The sequence below is a fragment of the Meles meles genome, chromosome 1 (assembly GCF_922984935.1).
Source record: "Meles meles chromosome 1, mMelMel3.1 paternal haplotype, whole genome shotgun sequence".
Taxonomy (NCBI): domain Eukaryota; kingdom Metazoa; phylum Chordata; class Mammalia; order Carnivora; family Mustelidae; genus Meles; species Meles meles.
In genome coordinates this window covers 141392148-141410145 of record NC_060066.1, presented here as the reverse complement: position 1 = coordinate 141410145, position 17998 = coordinate 141392148, and the positions used below count along the sequence as shown (strand labels likewise).

General features: G+C 38.1%; 1 protein-coding gene across 8 annotated transcripts in view; it reads right to left on the bottom strand.

Moving 5' to 3' along the window:
- Positions 1-507: 507 nt before the first annotated feature.
- KYAT3 (kynurenine aminotransferase 3) overlaps positions 508-17998 on the bottom strand; it is a 61013-nt gene continuing 43522 nt past the window's right edge. For 6 of the 8 annotated variants that reach the window (XM_046009561.1, XM_046009552.1, XM_046009584.1 and 3 more), the window contains 6 exons: positions 16397-16486; positions 13544-13660; positions 12345-12531; positions 9121-9197; positions 8767-8853; positions 508-1522 (listed from right to left, as the gene is read on the bottom strand). In XM_046009561.1, coding sequence (XP_045865517.1) covers positions 1460-1522; positions 8767-8853; positions 9121-9197; positions 12345-12531; positions 13544-13660; positions 16397-16486 — 621 coding nt within the window. In that variant the 3' untranslated portion in view covers positions 508-1459. The remainder of the gene's footprint in view (positions 1523-8766; positions 8854-9120; positions 9198-12344; positions 12532-13543; positions 13661-16396; positions 16487-17998) is intronic. The other 2 variants (XM_046009545.1, XM_046009576.1) reach the window with 2 other exon arrangements.

The following is a 17998-nucleotide window of genomic DNA, read 5'->3' as shown; positions in this document are numbered from 1 at the left end:
TAGTTAAGCTTAACGATGTTCATTCATGGTTGTTGGTATCTGCACAATTGTGTATTTTGTGACAGCAGTAGTCAGCAGCCCAGTATAAGCATTTTAATCTCAGGGTGAAGTTTTGGGGTTTTTTGACCAGTTAGGTGAGATATAACAATGGGCAAATTACTCAAGGCAGCAAAAGTATCTTGGTTGAAGTGAAAGATGATACAGTCTAAGCTGGGCAGGGAAAATATAAGGGGACTGATGGGAATGACATAGCGTGTTCCATGTGATTATCAAAATTCAGCTGGTATAAAAATAAACCTTGGAAGGGACAGATCCTGAAATTATTTTCAGCAGGTCTAAGGTGAAGACCAGAATCTATTCTCATGGATTGATTCTGATTCTGCTGTAAGAAGGCCACAGACTTTTTTTTTTTTTTTTTGAGAAATAGTGGATTTGAAATGAAATGATAGTGAGTCTAAAGTGATATTTTGAGAGCAGACGAGAAACATCAAGAGAATACTATAGGCATAGGTGTGTACAGGGTGAGATGACTAATTTATTATCTCAAAGGTGACAGCCGTAAATGATGAAAGGTCCAGGGTGTATGCAAGGGGGTGGGTGGCTGAAGTGGAGAGTGGGGTATAGGTGAACATCGCCAAAGGTGAGGTCAAAGTTCTGAAAGCCTCCATAATCCGTGTGGACCTTGAAGCCAATCTGGAAGATGGCAGCATTTGGGACAGAGAAGCAAAACTGTGAGCAAAGTTCAAAGGCACTGGTAAATGAAGGGGAGGGAACTACATGTGAGTAGAGAAAGAAAGGACTTGGAGTTGAGGGCATATAAGTGGCAAGAGTTTTCACACAATTGGATAGTACTCCAATGATTTGTTAACTTTAAAATAAAGACAGATTTTGGTAAAGTAGAAAAAATATAAAACATAATAGCACTAAATGAACTGGTTGTGTGAAAACTGGTACTAACTGGTACTAACAATAGTTGAGGGTTTATTGAGGCTTCACATATATCAATCTATTTTATCCTCACAAACTTCATCTAAAGCAGGTACTGTTTTTTAAAGTAGGTTCCATGCCCAACATGGGGCTGAAATTCATGACTCCAAGATCAAGAGTTGCAGGCTCTACCCACAGACCCAGCCAGGTGTCATAAAGTAGGTGCTATATTTTATTCCCTTTTTATGATGAGGGAACTGAAGCACTGAGAGGTGAAGCATCAACTCTCACAGTTCTTATCCATGATGCTACTCTGCCTGAGGTAAAATGGTACCGGAAGGTGTTTGCATACATTTAAACTGAAAAACAACAAAAAAGAAAAACCCCAGTGAGGTTAACATTTTGGAAAAACAATGGAAATATTACTTCATATTTCAGGGGTACTGAAATATTTGTTTTTCAGTATCCAGCAGATGGCAGCACTAAATAACAATTCCATATCAGGTCATCTAATACAAGCTTTCTGCTTGGATCAAGACTTCTGTCCAGTCCATGCCTTAATTATTTCTTCAGCAGCATCCAGTGTACTGTCTTTCTGCAAATAAATGAAATAATCTCATTACATATCAAACAAATTCAAGATGAAGTACATATTTAAATATATATAAAATATACCAAAGTCAATGGATCAGGAAAAGTCATGTAGTGATTTGGGAACCAAGTGCTCTTCAACCCCTGATAACTTGAGCAGGGCCCAGCTGGGCTCTAGCCTGTCCTTGGCCTCCACAGCACCGAATCCCAAAGTGTTCAATCTGGGATCATGCCTTCTCAGAAGATGAGTCACTGGAAGCCTTGCCCATGTAAAGCCACCACTCTGGAAGGTGCATGGACAGAAACTGGAAAATGGCATCCATAGTATCTTCCCCCACCTTGGTGGTCTAGTATACAGGTCCTGAGGCTCTTTAAGGAGCCCAGGAGCAAATTAAACAAATCAATTATTTATGATGTTATATCCCAATACTGCCTAGCTGGAAAAGTGAATGAACTTTATAAGAATTCAATATTAGAGGAGCTAGAGAAGTGTGACAGTGATCACTACATCATACTGTTTTGTGATACTGGCTGCCAGTTTATTGCTCCAATCCTGACACTAAAGAAATGTACAAATCAACTGACATGTGGCCAAAAAGCATCACCAAGAAAATGATCGACAAACTGTTAAATGCAGTTCAGACTGAAAAGAGTTTAACCTGATCTCAGGCAAAACCACATCCACCAGTGCGGACACTCTCACTATTTATAACCATCAGAGCAGTCCAAGCAGCTTGCCGCACCAAAGAAGACCCAGACTCATAAATGACACTGATGGCGGCGGTGAGGCTGAAGGATGTGCTCATGGGATCAACATTTATTATTTTGGCTTTCTTGCCTCTCACCTCACCCCCTTTTGTGCATGACCTGACACCCCTGATGATATCTAGCCGTAAGTTTGGGATATTAAAGGACTGAGATTCAGTCTCCAGTTGGGGTATTTGAATGTCTTTAGAAAAGGAATTCAGAGGGGCGCATGGGTGGCTCAGTGGGTTAAAGCCTCTGCCTTCGGCTCAGGTCATAATCCCAGGGTCCTGGGATCGAGCCCCACATCGGGCTCTCTGTTCCGCAGGGAGCCTGCTTCTCTCTCTCTGCCTGCCTCTCTGCCTAGTTGTGATTTCTCTCTGTCAAATGAATAAAATATTAAAAAAAAAAAAGGAATTCATAAGGAGGAATCCTTTTCATTTGGGAAACTGCATGATATTTATTGATTGTGTTTACTGCCAACAATTATATCCAATGCTAAGATTTCTAAAAAAAAATCATTTTTCCTTGCTGCTCAGAAAAGTTTACTGAAAATATTGGTTCACTAAAAGCATTAAAATCAGCATTCTCTCTCCTCTTAAAATGACATTTACAAACATGAAGATGATTCTTTCTGACACAAAATCATGGTGAATGGTACTACTGGCTGGCATTTGCCTCATTGAAAATATGCAAGTTGAGGAAATTACAGCTATCATTCATTAAGTTTTGGATAGTTCTCCAGTGATTTGTTAACTTTAAAATAAAGACAGATTTTGGTAAAGTAGAAAAAATATAAAACATAAAAGCACTAAATGAAGATTTAAGTGAATATTTGATCTCAAGTGAAGAGAAATTTTCAAAATTTTCAAAAATGAAAAGGCAGACATCTACAAGGAATACAATTAAATTAACATATAGTTATGGAAACAAATCAGAGAGTGTAGAAGAGCTTACACAGAGTCAGAATCATCTGTTCCTCCTCCCTACTCCTTCCTACTATGCCCACCATCCCCCAAGACAAATTTTTTGGGTAATTTCTGGTTTTAGTTCTAGTGGTTACCTCCAAGATCTAAATAATGCATTTGGTTCTATTTCCTTATTTATCGACTTCAGACAAAATTCACAATTCTCTGCTCTGAATGAGGAAAAATTGTTCGTTCACACTGCTATGCCCCTTCCCTTCAATGTTTCAGTTATGATTTCTAATAAAACTCATTTGCTTTTTGAATAGGTAATATCAGCATATGGTATAAAATTAAACTGACAGATAAACAGTGAAAATCAAGCTCTTGTTTTTCTCCTCTGCTTTTTCTACTTCTTTTCTTTTCCCTCTCTACTGAATGATTTAATTGAAAAGCCATTCGGTGGGGCTGAGTGAAGCAGGTGTCCACATATGGAGGCAGGGAAAGCCTGGGCAGCCTGGTGCAGGATGTAGCAGCCTGAGTGGAGGGAGGAGGGTTTCTTATGTGGGTGGCAGGAGGTGTTGGTGATGGCAGTGGCAGTGTCTACTGGAACAGGATGTCAGGATCCAAGCGGGGTAAGCCAGCATCTGTACGGCATGGTGGCCCCAGACAGGGTGTTGGAACCTGGGTGGGATGAGGCAGGCATCTGCCAAGGTAGACGGGCATGGGATGTCAGAGAGTACGAGGGGTGAAGGATTCCATGCAGTGGATGACAGTGGCAGCCTTGTGTGCAGTGATGGAGAATTGGAGGAGGGCATCTCTGCAACAGGTGACAGCAAGCAGCCTGGTACAGAGTGTCAAAGCCTGAGGGGTGGTGGCTGGAGGGACAGTGGCACATACAGAGGGACTGATTAAAGATGTGATTCCATGATGAAAGCTAGGGTTTTTTTCACTGTCAAAGAGGGGAGTGACAAATACAGAGAATCCTTGAGCACCAGTCATTCAAAATGTGCAAGTCAATCCATGGGAAAAAGATCCTAGAAATAGAATTTCTGTGTTAAGAGGTATGTGCATTTACATTTGGATGGAAATGGTCAAACTAACCACTGTTAAGAGATTTCACAAATGATACCCCTGCTCTCTGTAAGAGTGTCTTATAGAAATTTTTAGTTGTTCGGTTGTTTCCAAACTAATAGATAAAATAAAATTTTGTTGCAGTTTTAATTTTTATTTCTTGTACTATGACTAAAGTGGGAGTCCTTTCATATATTTGAGAGCTGCTGAGAATTTTACCCATAACCATTGTAAAGTGCTCCTTTGGGGCTTACTTTGCCTTAAGTTTCACCTGTTTTCTTTCAGTTTCCATTATCTTGGCATATTTTTGCCATCCTTTTACTTTTAGCCTTTCCAAGAGGTTGAGTCAGCCATGGTAACTTTCCTTAGACTTCTTGGTATTGCTCCCTTATCTTCTATCTTCGAGGATTGAGCGTTGATGAAAGGGGGTGTGTCCACACAGATCGTCTTACTCCGCCCCCATGAAAGGCTTTGGTCTTTTTGTGTAGATGCTGAAGGACTGTTTCTTTTAAGTCCAATATATCTTAGTGTTAATCATTCTATGACAATCTTTCCTGAGGCAAGGCATTCCCCTTCAATTGCTGGATTTAGCTGCCTTTTTTTTTTTTTTCATTAAAAAAAAAATGAAATTACTGAGCATTCTTAAGCATTCTTTTTTTTTTTTTTTTAAAGATTTTATTTATTTATTTGACACAGAGAGATCACAAGTAGGCAGAGAGGCAGGCAGAGAGAGAGGAGGAAGCAGGCTCCCCGCGGAGCAGAGAGCCTGATGCGGGGCTCGATCCCAGGACCCTGAGATCATGACCTGAGCTGAAAGCAGCGGCTTAATCCACTGAGCCACCCAGGCGCCCCATTCTTAAGCATTCTTAAAAGAAATCTATTAAATTCTTATCAGGGTCCATTTGTTCCCCCCACCACAGAATTCTAGATATTTCACTTGTCTTCCATATCTATAATTTTTCTAGTATTTTAAAAGTCTTTGGGGCGCCTGGGTGGCTCAGTGGGTTAAGCCGCTGCCTTGAGCTCAGGTCATGATCTCAGTGTCCTGGGATCGAGTCCCGCATCGGGCTCTCTGCTCAGCAGGGAGCCTGCTTCCCTTCCTCTCTCTCTGCCTACTTGTGATCTCTCTCTGTCAAATAAATAAATAAAATCTTAAAAAAAAAAAAAAAGTCTTTGATCCTCTCCACTCTTCTTTGCTCACTTTTCTCATTCCTTAAGATGCTTACAGAAGTAAGTATTCAGTGTTCCCTGCGCTGTTTCCAATGTCACTACAATTACCAGTAGCTTGATTTTTTTCCCTTCAATTTTGTACCTGAGCTCTGACAAGCTGTCATTTTATCCTCTTATATTATCTGACATTATCATCCCTGAACTTTTTAAATCTCTGCTTTAATCTCATATTAAAGGTTCTGGATTTGAACTATCGACTTTTATTTGCTCTATAGCAACATTTCTCTGATTGAATATTCTCTTTCTGACACTTTGCTTTCCCTGCACCTTCTCTTCCACCCTTAATAGTATATATATTTTTAATAGTATATTTTTATAGATTCGTAGCTGATTCTTTTTTATGAGTCATTTTTGATTGAATTACCTCTGTAATCTCTTGCTAGTGCATCTACTTTTGTTCTGGTAATGAATATGCTACCTACTGGCTTTGTCTATAATTTGAAGATGTATCTGCAGATCTATGTGAGGCGTTAGGGTAGCACTAGAAGACAGCAGAAATTCTCCCTGGTTCATAGTAAAGTTTAATATGATTGATGTGGACTTTAGTGGTGGGGAGGGTTTTTTTTTTTTTTCCCTCCCAGATAATTTAAGAGGCTACCTCCAATTTAATCTAACTCCTCCACATTGCCCCAACATGAGTTGGAGCAAACATGACAGGTGTGAATAAGAAAATTTATAACCCAACTATAATCTCCTTTCCATCCTGCCCCACACAGGTTCTAGATGGTACAGCTGTATATCTCTCCTGCCTTGCATGATGCTAAATGAGTCTGGAGAAGCTCCCACAGCTAGTGTACTTATTGTCCTATTGTTTTAAATGAGTAGGTTCCCTGCTGGTGCTGTTTATAACTTGAAGATGTAGACACAAGAGACTTTCTCTTCTCTTCCCTTTACTTTCACAGTATTTGGCAACTTTTCTTCATTTACTGGGGAATTTGTGAATCTGTTTTCCATTCTCCTAGTTGTTTTTGATAATTTCCAAGAAGAGAATGGGGAAGGGCAGTGTTTATGATTTTAAAACAGGAAGTCTTGTTACTTTTTTTTTTTTTTTAATTAGTTCTGCTTGTAACTTTAAAAGATACACCTCTCTTTCTAGGATCCACTGAAAGATGAGAATATTCTTGGCCTTACTCTCTCTTCTACAGTTTGGTCAACTAAATAAAATATTAATAAATAAAAATAAAATAAATAAAATATTAAGTTGTTAACATTTTTATTCTCTTCTGAATGAGTCTTCCAGAGTTTGTAGATTGTCTTTCAAAGTTGAAAACAATGTTTACATCATTCTGACTAGGTTTATAGATGAATGTGTTGGTAGTTTTTGGATCTTATTAAGCCTGTCTTCAGTAGCGGCATCTTAAAAATAGCAATGATGCATATATTCAGATTTTTTTTAAAGATTTTATTTATTTACTTGAGAAAGAGTGAGAACATAAGCAGGGGGAGTGTTAGATGGAGAAGAAGCAGGCTCCCCGCTGAGCAGGGAACCTGAAGAGGGGCTCGATCCCAGGACCCCAAGATCATGACCTGAACTGAAAGCAGCCACTTAACTGACTGAACCACCTGGGTGCCCTTCAGATTTTTTTTTTTTTTAAGTAGAGATCTGATGATAAGCAATTCATTTAGCTTTTCTTTGTCAGGAATATATACTTCGTTTTCAGTTTTAAAGGCTATTTTCCTGGATAAAGAATTCTGGGCTGATATATTTTTTATTTTAGCACTTTGAGGATGTCATTTCACTGTATTCTGGTCTCCATTATTTTTCTGATAAGAAGTTGCTAAATTCATAAGCATGTGAAGTAGAGTCTTTCTCTTGCTGTTTTCAAGATCTTACCATTACACTTGGTTTTTAGCAGTTTGAGTATAAAATGTCTTACGGTGGTTTTCTTTCCTCTCCTTTTTTTTTTTTTTTTAAGATTTTACTAATTTGGGGCACCTGGGTGGCTCAGTGGGTTAAAGCCTCTGCCTTCAGCTCAGGTCATGATCCCAGGGTCCTGGGATCGAGCCCCACATCGGGTTCTCTGCTCCGTGGGAAGCCTGCTTTCTCCTCTCCCTCTGCCTGCTTGTGATCTGTCTGTCAAATAAATAAATAAAATCTTTAAAAAAAAAAAAAGATTTTACTAATTTATTTGACAGAGACACAGCGAGATAGGGAACACAAGCAGGGGAGTAGCAGAGGAAAAGGGAGAAGCAAGCTTCCCACTGAGCAGGGAGTCCACTGTGGGGCTCAGTCCTAGGACCCTTGGATCATGACCTGAGCCAAGGGCAGATGCTTAACGACTGAGCTACCCAGGCACCCATTAGGGTGATTTTCTTTACAGCCTGTTGTGGTTCACTGAACTTTTAGGTATCTAAGGATGTTGCTTTTCACCAAATAGGAGGAAATTTTGGCCCTTACTTCTTTTTTTCTTTGGGCTATTACTTCTTAAATATTTTTTCTGCCACATTTTTTCTTTTTTCTTTTTTTTTGGTACTCTAATTACATGTATTATCACTTGATACTGTCTCATAGACCTAAGGCTCTGTTCATTTCTCAAAAATAATTTTTCCCTCTTGGATAATTCTATGAATCTGTAATTCAAGTGGGTCTTTATTCCTGATATCCTCAATTCTGTCTGTTAAGCCCCATACATTTTTCATATCAGCTATTACACTTTTAAATTCCTGAATTTCCAGTTGATTTTTTTATAGTTTTAATCTGTTCACTTGTTATGACTATATTTTCTTTTAATTTCTTGAACATACTTCCAATATCTGCTTTAAAGTCCTTGTCTGATGATTCCGATATCTGGGTCACCTTGTAATCTGTTTCTACTGACTACTTTTTTTCTTTATTAAGGGTTATATATATGTTTTTAAAGATTTTATTTCTTGAGAGAGAGCACAAGCAGGGGAAGGGGCTGAGGGAGAGGAAAAACCAGACTCTCCACGGAGCAGAGAGCCTGACGCAGGTCCTGGGATCATGACCTGAGCTGATGGCGGACACTTAACTGACTGAGCCACCCAGGTGTCCCAAAGGTCACATATTCTTATGTCTTCACATGTGTTGTAATTTTTGATTTCTGCTGGACATTGTATTGTTACATGGTAAGGTGTCTGATTATGCTGTAATATAGTAAACTCAATACTTCAAAGTGTTGAGTTTTGTTCTGGTAGGCAGTTAATTTCATGGCAGCAAGCCAAAATTTTTTAAACTGCATATGAGCACATCACTCCTAGCAAGAGAAAAAAGGTGCTTTATAAATCAGAAGGAATGACATCATAAATGTGTTTTTGAATAGAACAGGGAACTTACTTTTATGAAGCAAAATCGCACAAACTTCTCAAACTGTAGTTTGGTCTCTGTGTTACAGAATGCTGAAACTGGAATGGCTGACAGTTTCTGAAAAATAAATAGGAAAATAAAATAGGAAAACTACTTCTACTTCAAATTTAATTTTAGAATAGATAAGTGTCAAAAAACAAATACTTCTAAATGTTCACAACAACTTCCAAAAAGAAAAAATGTTTTTAAAATCCTCCACATAGCCATAAATGGAATATCACATAGCAAAACTATAGTTAACATTGTTCAAAACATGTCAGCAAGTATTCTTTGTAAGTTAACCATAAAATACAGCACATTATCTCAAAGACCAATAAACATTACCTTATTTTTAGTCATCCATTTCACAAATTTATAGTCATACGGTTCATTGCTGTCCTTCATACCAGAGAGGTCTACATCTAAAATAACAATGAAAATTAGATGGTCTATTATATCTGAGAAGATGGATTTCATTTAAATCTGCCAAGATTCAAAATATTTTCAGAAAATAGTCACAGAAACTACTGAAGTCTCACACTATATGGTGGGTTGGGAAGTGAGGAATTCACAGTGAGGAAGTGAGGAATTCACATTTTTTTTGTTTTGTTTTTTTAAGAACGATTATTTCCAAGATTATGTAAGAAACTCCATTTTCCATTTGCTATTGCAGCCACAAAGTTCATTCCGAAGTTAATGCTAATCACAATACTGTATGAACCTATATGAAAAATTTGCTTCCTTCCCCTCCTATATGAACTGATCCTCTGTTATATAAATTTCTATTATATATATTATTACATAGAAACCTTCTTAATATAAGTTAGCTTAAATGCTTTTTAGAAACAGATCAAGTATATAAATTAATTATTTCAAAAATAACTCATGTTGGGCAACCCTCTCAGGTTCCCTTTCCCTCTCAGGAGCTTTTGTACTGTCACTTAGATATCTTTCAATAAACTTTTTCTGTTGGCCACCAATAATAGTAATAATAATAAAATAAGTACATAAATTAAAAAAAAATAAAAATAATTCATGGATTATGAATTAGTTGGTTGGATTATGAGTTGGTTAAGCATCTGCCTTTAACTCAGGTCATGATCCCAGGGTCCTTGGGATAGGGTCCCACATCAGGCTCCTTGCTCAGCAGGAAGCCTGCTTCCCCCTCTGCCTGTCACTCCTCCTGCTTGTGCTCTCTCTCTCTGACAAATAAATAAAATCTTTAAATAATAAATAAAAATATACAAAATAATAAAAAATAATTCATGTTGAAATGGTATGGAGACAGGAAGCAACATGTGTTGGAGAGGATGTGGAGAAAGGGGAGCCCTCTTACACTGTTGGTGGGAATGCAAGTTGGTTGGAGAACAGTGTGGAGATTCCTTAAGAAATTAAAAATAGAGCTTCCCTATGACCCTGCAATTGCACTACTGGGTATTTACCCCAAAGATACAGATGTAGAGGAAAGAAGGGCCTTCTGTACCCCAATGTTTATAGCAGCAATCGCCATGGTCGCCAAACTGTGAAAAGAACCAAGATGCCCTTCAACAGACAAATGGATAAGGAAGATGTGGTCCATATACACTATGGAGTATTATGCCTCCATCAGAAAGGATGAATACCCAACTTTTGTAGCAACATAGATGGGACTGGAAGAGATTATGCTGAGTGAAATAAGTCAAGCAGAGAGAGTCAATTATCATATGGTCTCGCTTATTTGCAGAGCATAACAAATAACATGGAGGGCATGGGGAGATGGAGAGGAGAAGGGAGTTGAGGGAAATTGGAAGGGGAGGTGAACCATGAGAGACTATGGACTCTGAAAAACAAACTGAGGGTTTTGAAGGGGTGGGGGGTGGGAGGTTGGGGGATCCAGGTGGTGGGTATTAAGGAGGGCATGTATTGCATGGAGCATTGGGTGTGGTGCAAAAACAATGAATACTGTTACGCTGAAAAGAAAAAGAAAAAAAAAGAAATGGTATGGATTTTCAACTCAAAAGCAAAACTAAAGGTGATGAAAACAGCTGTTTCTTTTTAATCATCTCATAAAATGAGTTATACATTTAGATGTACCATAGGAAAAGTGATTTCTAAACCTCAGAATATAGGACATCTTAAGGGGTTTTATATAATAATGGAGCGTGGTAGAGCCAAACATACATAGCTTTCAGGCTATAGGACAGCAAAAATCTCTGGGCATAATGGCCTCTGCTTCTCTCACAACAGATGAAGAAATAAGTCACTGTTTGGTTATAAAAATCAAAAGTTTCCAGTCTTATAAAATTTAGTATATATAAGATGCTTTTCAAGTTCAGTGGAATATAACTTTATTGTAATAGAACCTTAAAACAAACTATTTGGCCAACTTCTATCAGAATAAATTATGCTTTTAAATTTACTAATGTTAACACTATAGGGTTTGTTTTTGTTTTTTTTTTTTGAAGAAAATTGGTTATATATAAAATATTATCATGCTCCTAATTTTAGATTAGTATGGCATGTCAGAAATATATAAAATAACTTCAGGTAATATAAAGACCATTGTTGGGGCACCTGGTGGCTCGATGGGTTAAACCCTCTTCCTTCAGCTCAGGTCATGATCTCAGGGTCCTACGATCAAGCCCCACATCGGGCTCTCTGCTCAGCAGGGAGCCTGCTTCCTCCTCTCTCTCTGTCTGCCTCTCTGTCTACTTGTGATCTCTGTCAAATAAATAAAATCTTTAAAAAAAAAATTAAAAAAAAATAGGGGCACCTGGGTGGCTCAGTAGGTTAAGCCTCTGCCTTCAGCTCAGGTCATGATCTCAAGGTCCTGGGATCGAGCCCCGCCTCGGGCTCCCTGCTCAGTGGGGAGCCTGCTTCCTCCTCTCTCTCTGCCTACTCATGAACTCTCTCTCTCTCTGTCAAATAAATAAATAAAATCTTAAAAAAAAATTAAAAAAAAAATAAAGACCATTGTTTTTTGGAGACAAAACTATTTGGAATCCAGCTATGTGACTTCAGGCAAGTTATTTAAAACTTTCGAAGTCTTCACATCTTTAAAAGTGGAGCTAAAAACACTTTCTTCAAAAAGGTGTTTGAAAGTGCTAGGCATGTAGTAGACTCTCAATAGATATTATTTTCCTTCTTTTCTTCATTTCAGTATATTCTAAAATAACAAACATTCCCTGACAGCAACAACATTCTAGAAATTTTATTTTTCTTAAGTAAAAAGGTAACTAAAATTTTACTCAGGGGAACACTAGGATCATATATTATTTCATATACTTTTGTTTTAAATTCCACACTAGAACAAGATGATAGCAAATTCTATGTTTAATGGAATACCTAAAAGAACTGACTCCATAACCATGTTAACAGTCACACTTAAGGTTCAGGGACCTCAAACTCAAGGTGGTTATTAAAACAAAAGACAAACAACAACAACAACAAAAACCAGTGACATTGTGAAAAGCCATTTTCCAATAGACAAAATGTTGGTATGACTTTGACACCAATCTTTACTCTCTAATTCTAATATAATTTCACATATAAGTTTCCATATATTTGAAATAATAAAAACTCTTACAAACCTAGCAAAGACACATCAGCAATGATGAAGTATCCCCCATCAGGAACTATGGGCTTTAGGCCAAGATTTTCAAGTAAATGTATCATCCGATCTCTTTTTACTTCTAACTCTTTTGGCAAAGAATTGAAATAACACTCTGGGTCATCCATGCGCTTGATGTCAATCCAAAAAGCTTGAGCCAAGGCTTCCTGCATGTTAAGATTGAAACATGTGGAAAGGAAATATGATAATGTTACTTATTGTTGAATTTATTGGTAGAATAAAAATTGCCCGAGTCACATGATTGGCAAAAAAAAAAAAAAAAAAAAAAAGTCATTCAGGGAATTATAACTGAATTCCTGTGAACTTATATTAGACTATGTAAATTAACGGAGGAATCAGTTACATGTAAATGATTAAATCTAACTTGAAGAACTGAGAATGAGCCATGAAGATCTGAATTAAAAAAGAGGTTTTGTATAAAGATGGCTTACTTAAAAATGAAAAGTCATGAAGTTATTTTCCACTGAGATGAGCTGCAGAATGACTTGCTAGATCAAAGTCTGAAAGATGACCAAAGAAATGATGAACTAGCCAGCCTTTTCCCATTACCTTGGAGGAGGTCATGGAAATGAAAGCAGACCCACTATGTCACTACCCATAGGAATGCAATAATTCTAATCTAAATTCTAATCCCTGTTCTAATCATTCGTATCCCAGAAGTGTCTATGGACCACAGGGATTAGAAAAGAGTTTCCAAGGTTTATGGAGTCACTTCTGTACCATTCCTCAAGAAAGCCAGAAGTGACAGGAGAGAAACTGGGAGAAGGGAAAAAGCCAATGTTGTTAAAGGTCATGTGGGTGTCTGAGGAGGCAATAGGTCAGGAAAAGGTAAACAAGTCTGAATCAGGACACACATGAAGAACGAGGATCTGTACAAGCAAGGGGGCAGAAGACTGGTAGGTCAGCGTGAACTGAAGCAACTTAGAAATACCGGCTCTCAGCACAAAGAAGGGAACATAAGCAAATAATAAGTGGAATGGTTGAGATAGCAGGGCAAAGTGGCCAAATTTTAAGGAAATTAATCAGAACCAAGAGGTATCAAGAATTAAAGGATAAAACATTCATTCAGTAAACATACACTGAATACCAATGTTAAATATTGGCATTGTGATAAAACACTGGGGCTATAATGGTAAATAAGAGAAACATGATCCTCACCATTATGAAGATTCCAGTTGGTGTGTACTGGAGGGGGAAGTGGACGGGATGAGGAAACAAATACGTGCAAAAGGCAGGATACAGTTTGTTCTGTTGGAAGAACTGCGTCTGGCGTGGCTCAAGAGTAGCAAGAGTGGATGGCAAGAAATGACATAGAGAGACAGAGAAGGGTAAGATCACTGAGAAGATCGCATTCCAAAAGAAGCCCGCAGGAAAAAAGAATTAATAATAATTTCCAGTACTAACAAAATCTTGGATAAATAAGGATCAAGCTGCATCAGGCTGGGAAGCTGGGGTTCTCTTGGGAAGCATGGGCCAGCTTCCAAACTTGGTTATCCGAATGCATGGAAAAATCCAGGCACTTAGCTGAAATGGAGGACCAGAGCAGTCAGGAAAGGATGTTCCAGATTCTTACCTGCATCCTTCTTTTTCTCAGCAATTTATTCACTCCCCATTGCAGGAGATACTGCCCTAGGAAAGTCAAAGCTCAAGAGACATAAACATCTCTCTTAACTGTAGTCTTACACTGGACTTCCTTTTCTCAAGCCCCACATGTGTCCCAACAGCAAATACTGTCAGCCCTGCCTTCGAAATACATTCGCAACCCAATCACATTCCACCATTTTACTATCCCTGTACTGGTTAAGTCAACTGCTATCTCTCTCCTGGATCACTTCAAGAGTCTTCTAACTCAATAAAGTAGGCAGGTCCCTTTGATAGTGCAAGTTAGATCATGTTACCCTTGTGCTTGAACTCTCCAGTGGCTTCTTATCTCACTCAGCCTTTATAGTAAGGAACATGACCTTACTTGATCTGGCTTCCAGCTATTCCTTTGATTTATTTCCTCCTAGTCTTGTCCTTTGATCATCCCGTCCCACTTTTGTACTTTTCACAGGTAAAAACATGACAGCCAGACTGCTTACCCCAGGGCCTTTGCACTTGTTTTTCTCACAGTCTGGAAGGTTCTTCTCTAGGTAACCCATGTGACTATTTAAGCTTCAATTCATAGCTCAGATGTCATCTCAGTGAGGCTTTCAAAGATTACCCCATTTAAAATTGTATCTCCCTTAGCACTTTATATCCTTCCTCTTTCTTGCTTTATTTTTCTCTATTGCATCTATGAATACCTGGCATATCAGTAAAATATTTACTTCTTTATTATCTGTGTACCGTCACTAGGCTATAAGCTCAAAAAGAGCTTTTCAGAATGAGATTTCTGCTGTATCTCCAATACTCAGTAAATGTTTGTGAAATAAATGAATGGACTTATTTTGAGTGGATAAAATGAATTTATTATTATATAAAACCAAAAGTCAAAACTAGTCTTTATTATGATACTGCTTTAGAGAGTCACTGGAGAAAGAATTAAAAAAATTTTCTCATTCAGTAGATATTTTTGACAGGAAGCAAAAAAGTAAATTTACTGCAGCCAATATATTTCACTCTTTTGGCTTTTTAACTGTCTTCCAGAAAAAAAAATTTTTTTCACTGTTCTGATTATTCACAGAATAATGATACATAGATATCTATTAATATACATTTTTTAAAAACAGAAAAAATATAAACAGGATATACATTAAAAAGTCTTGCACCCACCCCTGTTCCTATCTACTCATTTCACCTATTCCTCATACCCCTACAATTGGCCACTTTTACTAGCTCCTTATGGATCCTTCCAGAGATCCTTTAGGAAAATACAAGTGAATGGTTTCCCCCTGTCTTATACAGGATATAGCATAAATATACACTGCCTTGCATCTTGCTTTTTTTACTTTACAGTATATTCTGGAAATTTTTCCACATTGATCATTATAGATCTTCCTCGTTCTTTTCCTTCCTTTTCATTTTTTAAATAGTCATAGTGACAGACGGAATGGTCCCCAAAGGTGTCCAGGGCTTAAAACCCAGAACCTGTAAGTGAACCTGGGTGGCCCAATCCTTCAGTTCAGGTTATGATCCCAGGGTCCTGGGACAGAGCCCTGCATCAGGGTGCCCACCCTCTGAACCTCCCCACTGCTTGAATAAAAAGAAAAATCTTAAAAACAAACAAACCCAGAACCTGTAAATATGTTACCCTGCATGGTAAAATGAACTTTGCAAATGTTCAAATACAATCATAAAGATCCTTATAAGGGCAAGAAGGTAGCAGGAGAGAATCAGAATCATGTGAGAGTGATGTGACCATAAGCCAAGGAATGTGAGCAGTCCCTAGAAGACAGGAAAGGCAAGCAATGAAGTCTCCCTTACAGCATCCAGAAAGAACACCAGAAATTAGACACTCTATTTTTAGCCATAAGACCCAATTAGGATTGTTGACCTCCAGAACTGTAAGATAAAAAATTTGTATTGTTTTAAGCCACCAAGTTTGTGGTCATTTGTTACAGAGAAATAGGAAACTAATACAAAACTCATATAGTATTTAAATGTTTGGATAAACCATGGTTTGTTTTAATTCTAAAGATGGATAATGACTATCCCCTATCGTCTGTAATAAATGGCCATACACATAGACAGCTCCTTAGGTATACAGATAATAGCTACAGGGTAAATTCCCAGCAGATGGCTTGCTGCTTTGTAGGGCATGCACATCTATAATTTTGCTTGGTGTCATCACTGTCCTTCACAGAATCCGCAGTACTTTGCAATCCCTCCAGCAATGTATGAGTGTTCAGAGCTAAAACTTGATGTATTTAAATAAACAAAAAAAGCTGTTCTTGATAGCAATGAATATTTGTCCGTTCCTAAATTCCCAAACAGTACTAGATGCCCGGCTCAAAAAGGGCACTTGAATACACAGCCTAAAAATAACACTTCAATAACCGTGCTTCAACCCCAAGTACCATTAATACCTACCTGTAAAGGCGTCGCACAGGTATAAATGGTGTTTTGTTGGACCGTCTGTAAATGTTTTATCAAATGATGAGGACCAATGGACCAGCCAAGCTGGAAAAGGAAAAGATAAAAAGCAGATTTCAAAAAACAAATCTAACTGTATGTACCAAATCTGGTAGAGTAGCTCAGCTTAATGTGATTATTAAATATATGCAAGTCTAAAATGTTCATACTATGGAAGTAGTGCAGTGTTAGTATTTACCCCTCATTTCAACACTGTTGTTTTGTGAGAAAGTTTCCACTGGAGTCACTGAACTCTGCTTTCAGAAAGGAAACAGTACCCTTAGTCACTATTATCCTTTTCTTTTCTAATTTGCTGCTTCTGATATTCTGAAGGTCTAAAAACTGTAACACAGGTTATCTGAATTAGGTAAAAGTAACTCTGAATGAGGGCCTACGGGGCTCTTCCATAATAATCTGGTTCTCCAGGCCCCATTTTTTTTTTAAAGATTTTATTTATTTATATGACAGAGAGATCACAAGTAGGCAGAGAGAGAAGAGGAAGCAGGCTCCCTGCTGAGCGGAGAGCCAGACGCGGGGCTTGATCCCAGGACCCTGAGATCATGACCTGAGCCGAAGGCAGAGGCTTAACCCACTGAGTCACCCAGGGGCCCCCAGGTCCCATTTTTTTGATACTCCCTGCTTCTTGGCCATGTTCAGGAGAAGCCGGTTGGAGGATGACCAAGTTTCCACGGCCTTACCGTGGGTGTAGAGATTACTTAAATGAATAAATAAATAAAAACTAAACAATAATTTACTGGGTAAATTGTTATTGTATTATGTAATGTGGTGCTTAAGTACGTGGATTCTGAAGCTAGACCGCCTGCACTGGCTTGACTTTATTCGCAGTGTAGCCTCAGGCAACTTACTTAACTTTTCCGTACTAGTTTTATTGCCTGAGAAAGGAGATGACAAATTATACTCACCTCATAATGCCCTTATGAGAACGAGCTTGTGTAAAGCACTTAGAACTTGGCATAGAGTAAGTGCCAAAATACTAGTTATTATTCTATATTATTTTCTTCCTCCTTTTATATTAATATGCAATAATCTGAATGCTTTTTGCAAAAAAAGAGTGCCATTAGTTCATCACTTATAAAATGAAAAACTACCTATTTTTTCTGCCATTTACAGTGACATGGATGGAGCCAGTGTTATGCTAAGCGAAATAAGTCAGAGAAAGACAAATACCATATGATTTCACTCATATGTGGAATTTAAGAAACAAAACAAATGAGCCAAGGAAAAAAAAAGAGAGGGAGGGAGGAAAACAAGAAACAGACGCTTAACTATGGAGAACACACGGGTGGTTAACAGAGAGGAGGGGGGAGGAAGGATGGGGGACACAAGTGATGAGGATTCAGGCAGGCACTCGCGATGAGCACTGGGTTTGTATGGAAGGGCCCAATCACTGTACTGCACACCGGAAGCCAGTATGACGCTGTATGGTAACTGGAACTTAAATAAAAACTTTAAAATAACAAAGAAATGATCAGGTCTCAAAAAGGATAAAGGCCAACATGAAAGCCGAATGAGTAAATAATAAAGAAAATATCAGTAAAT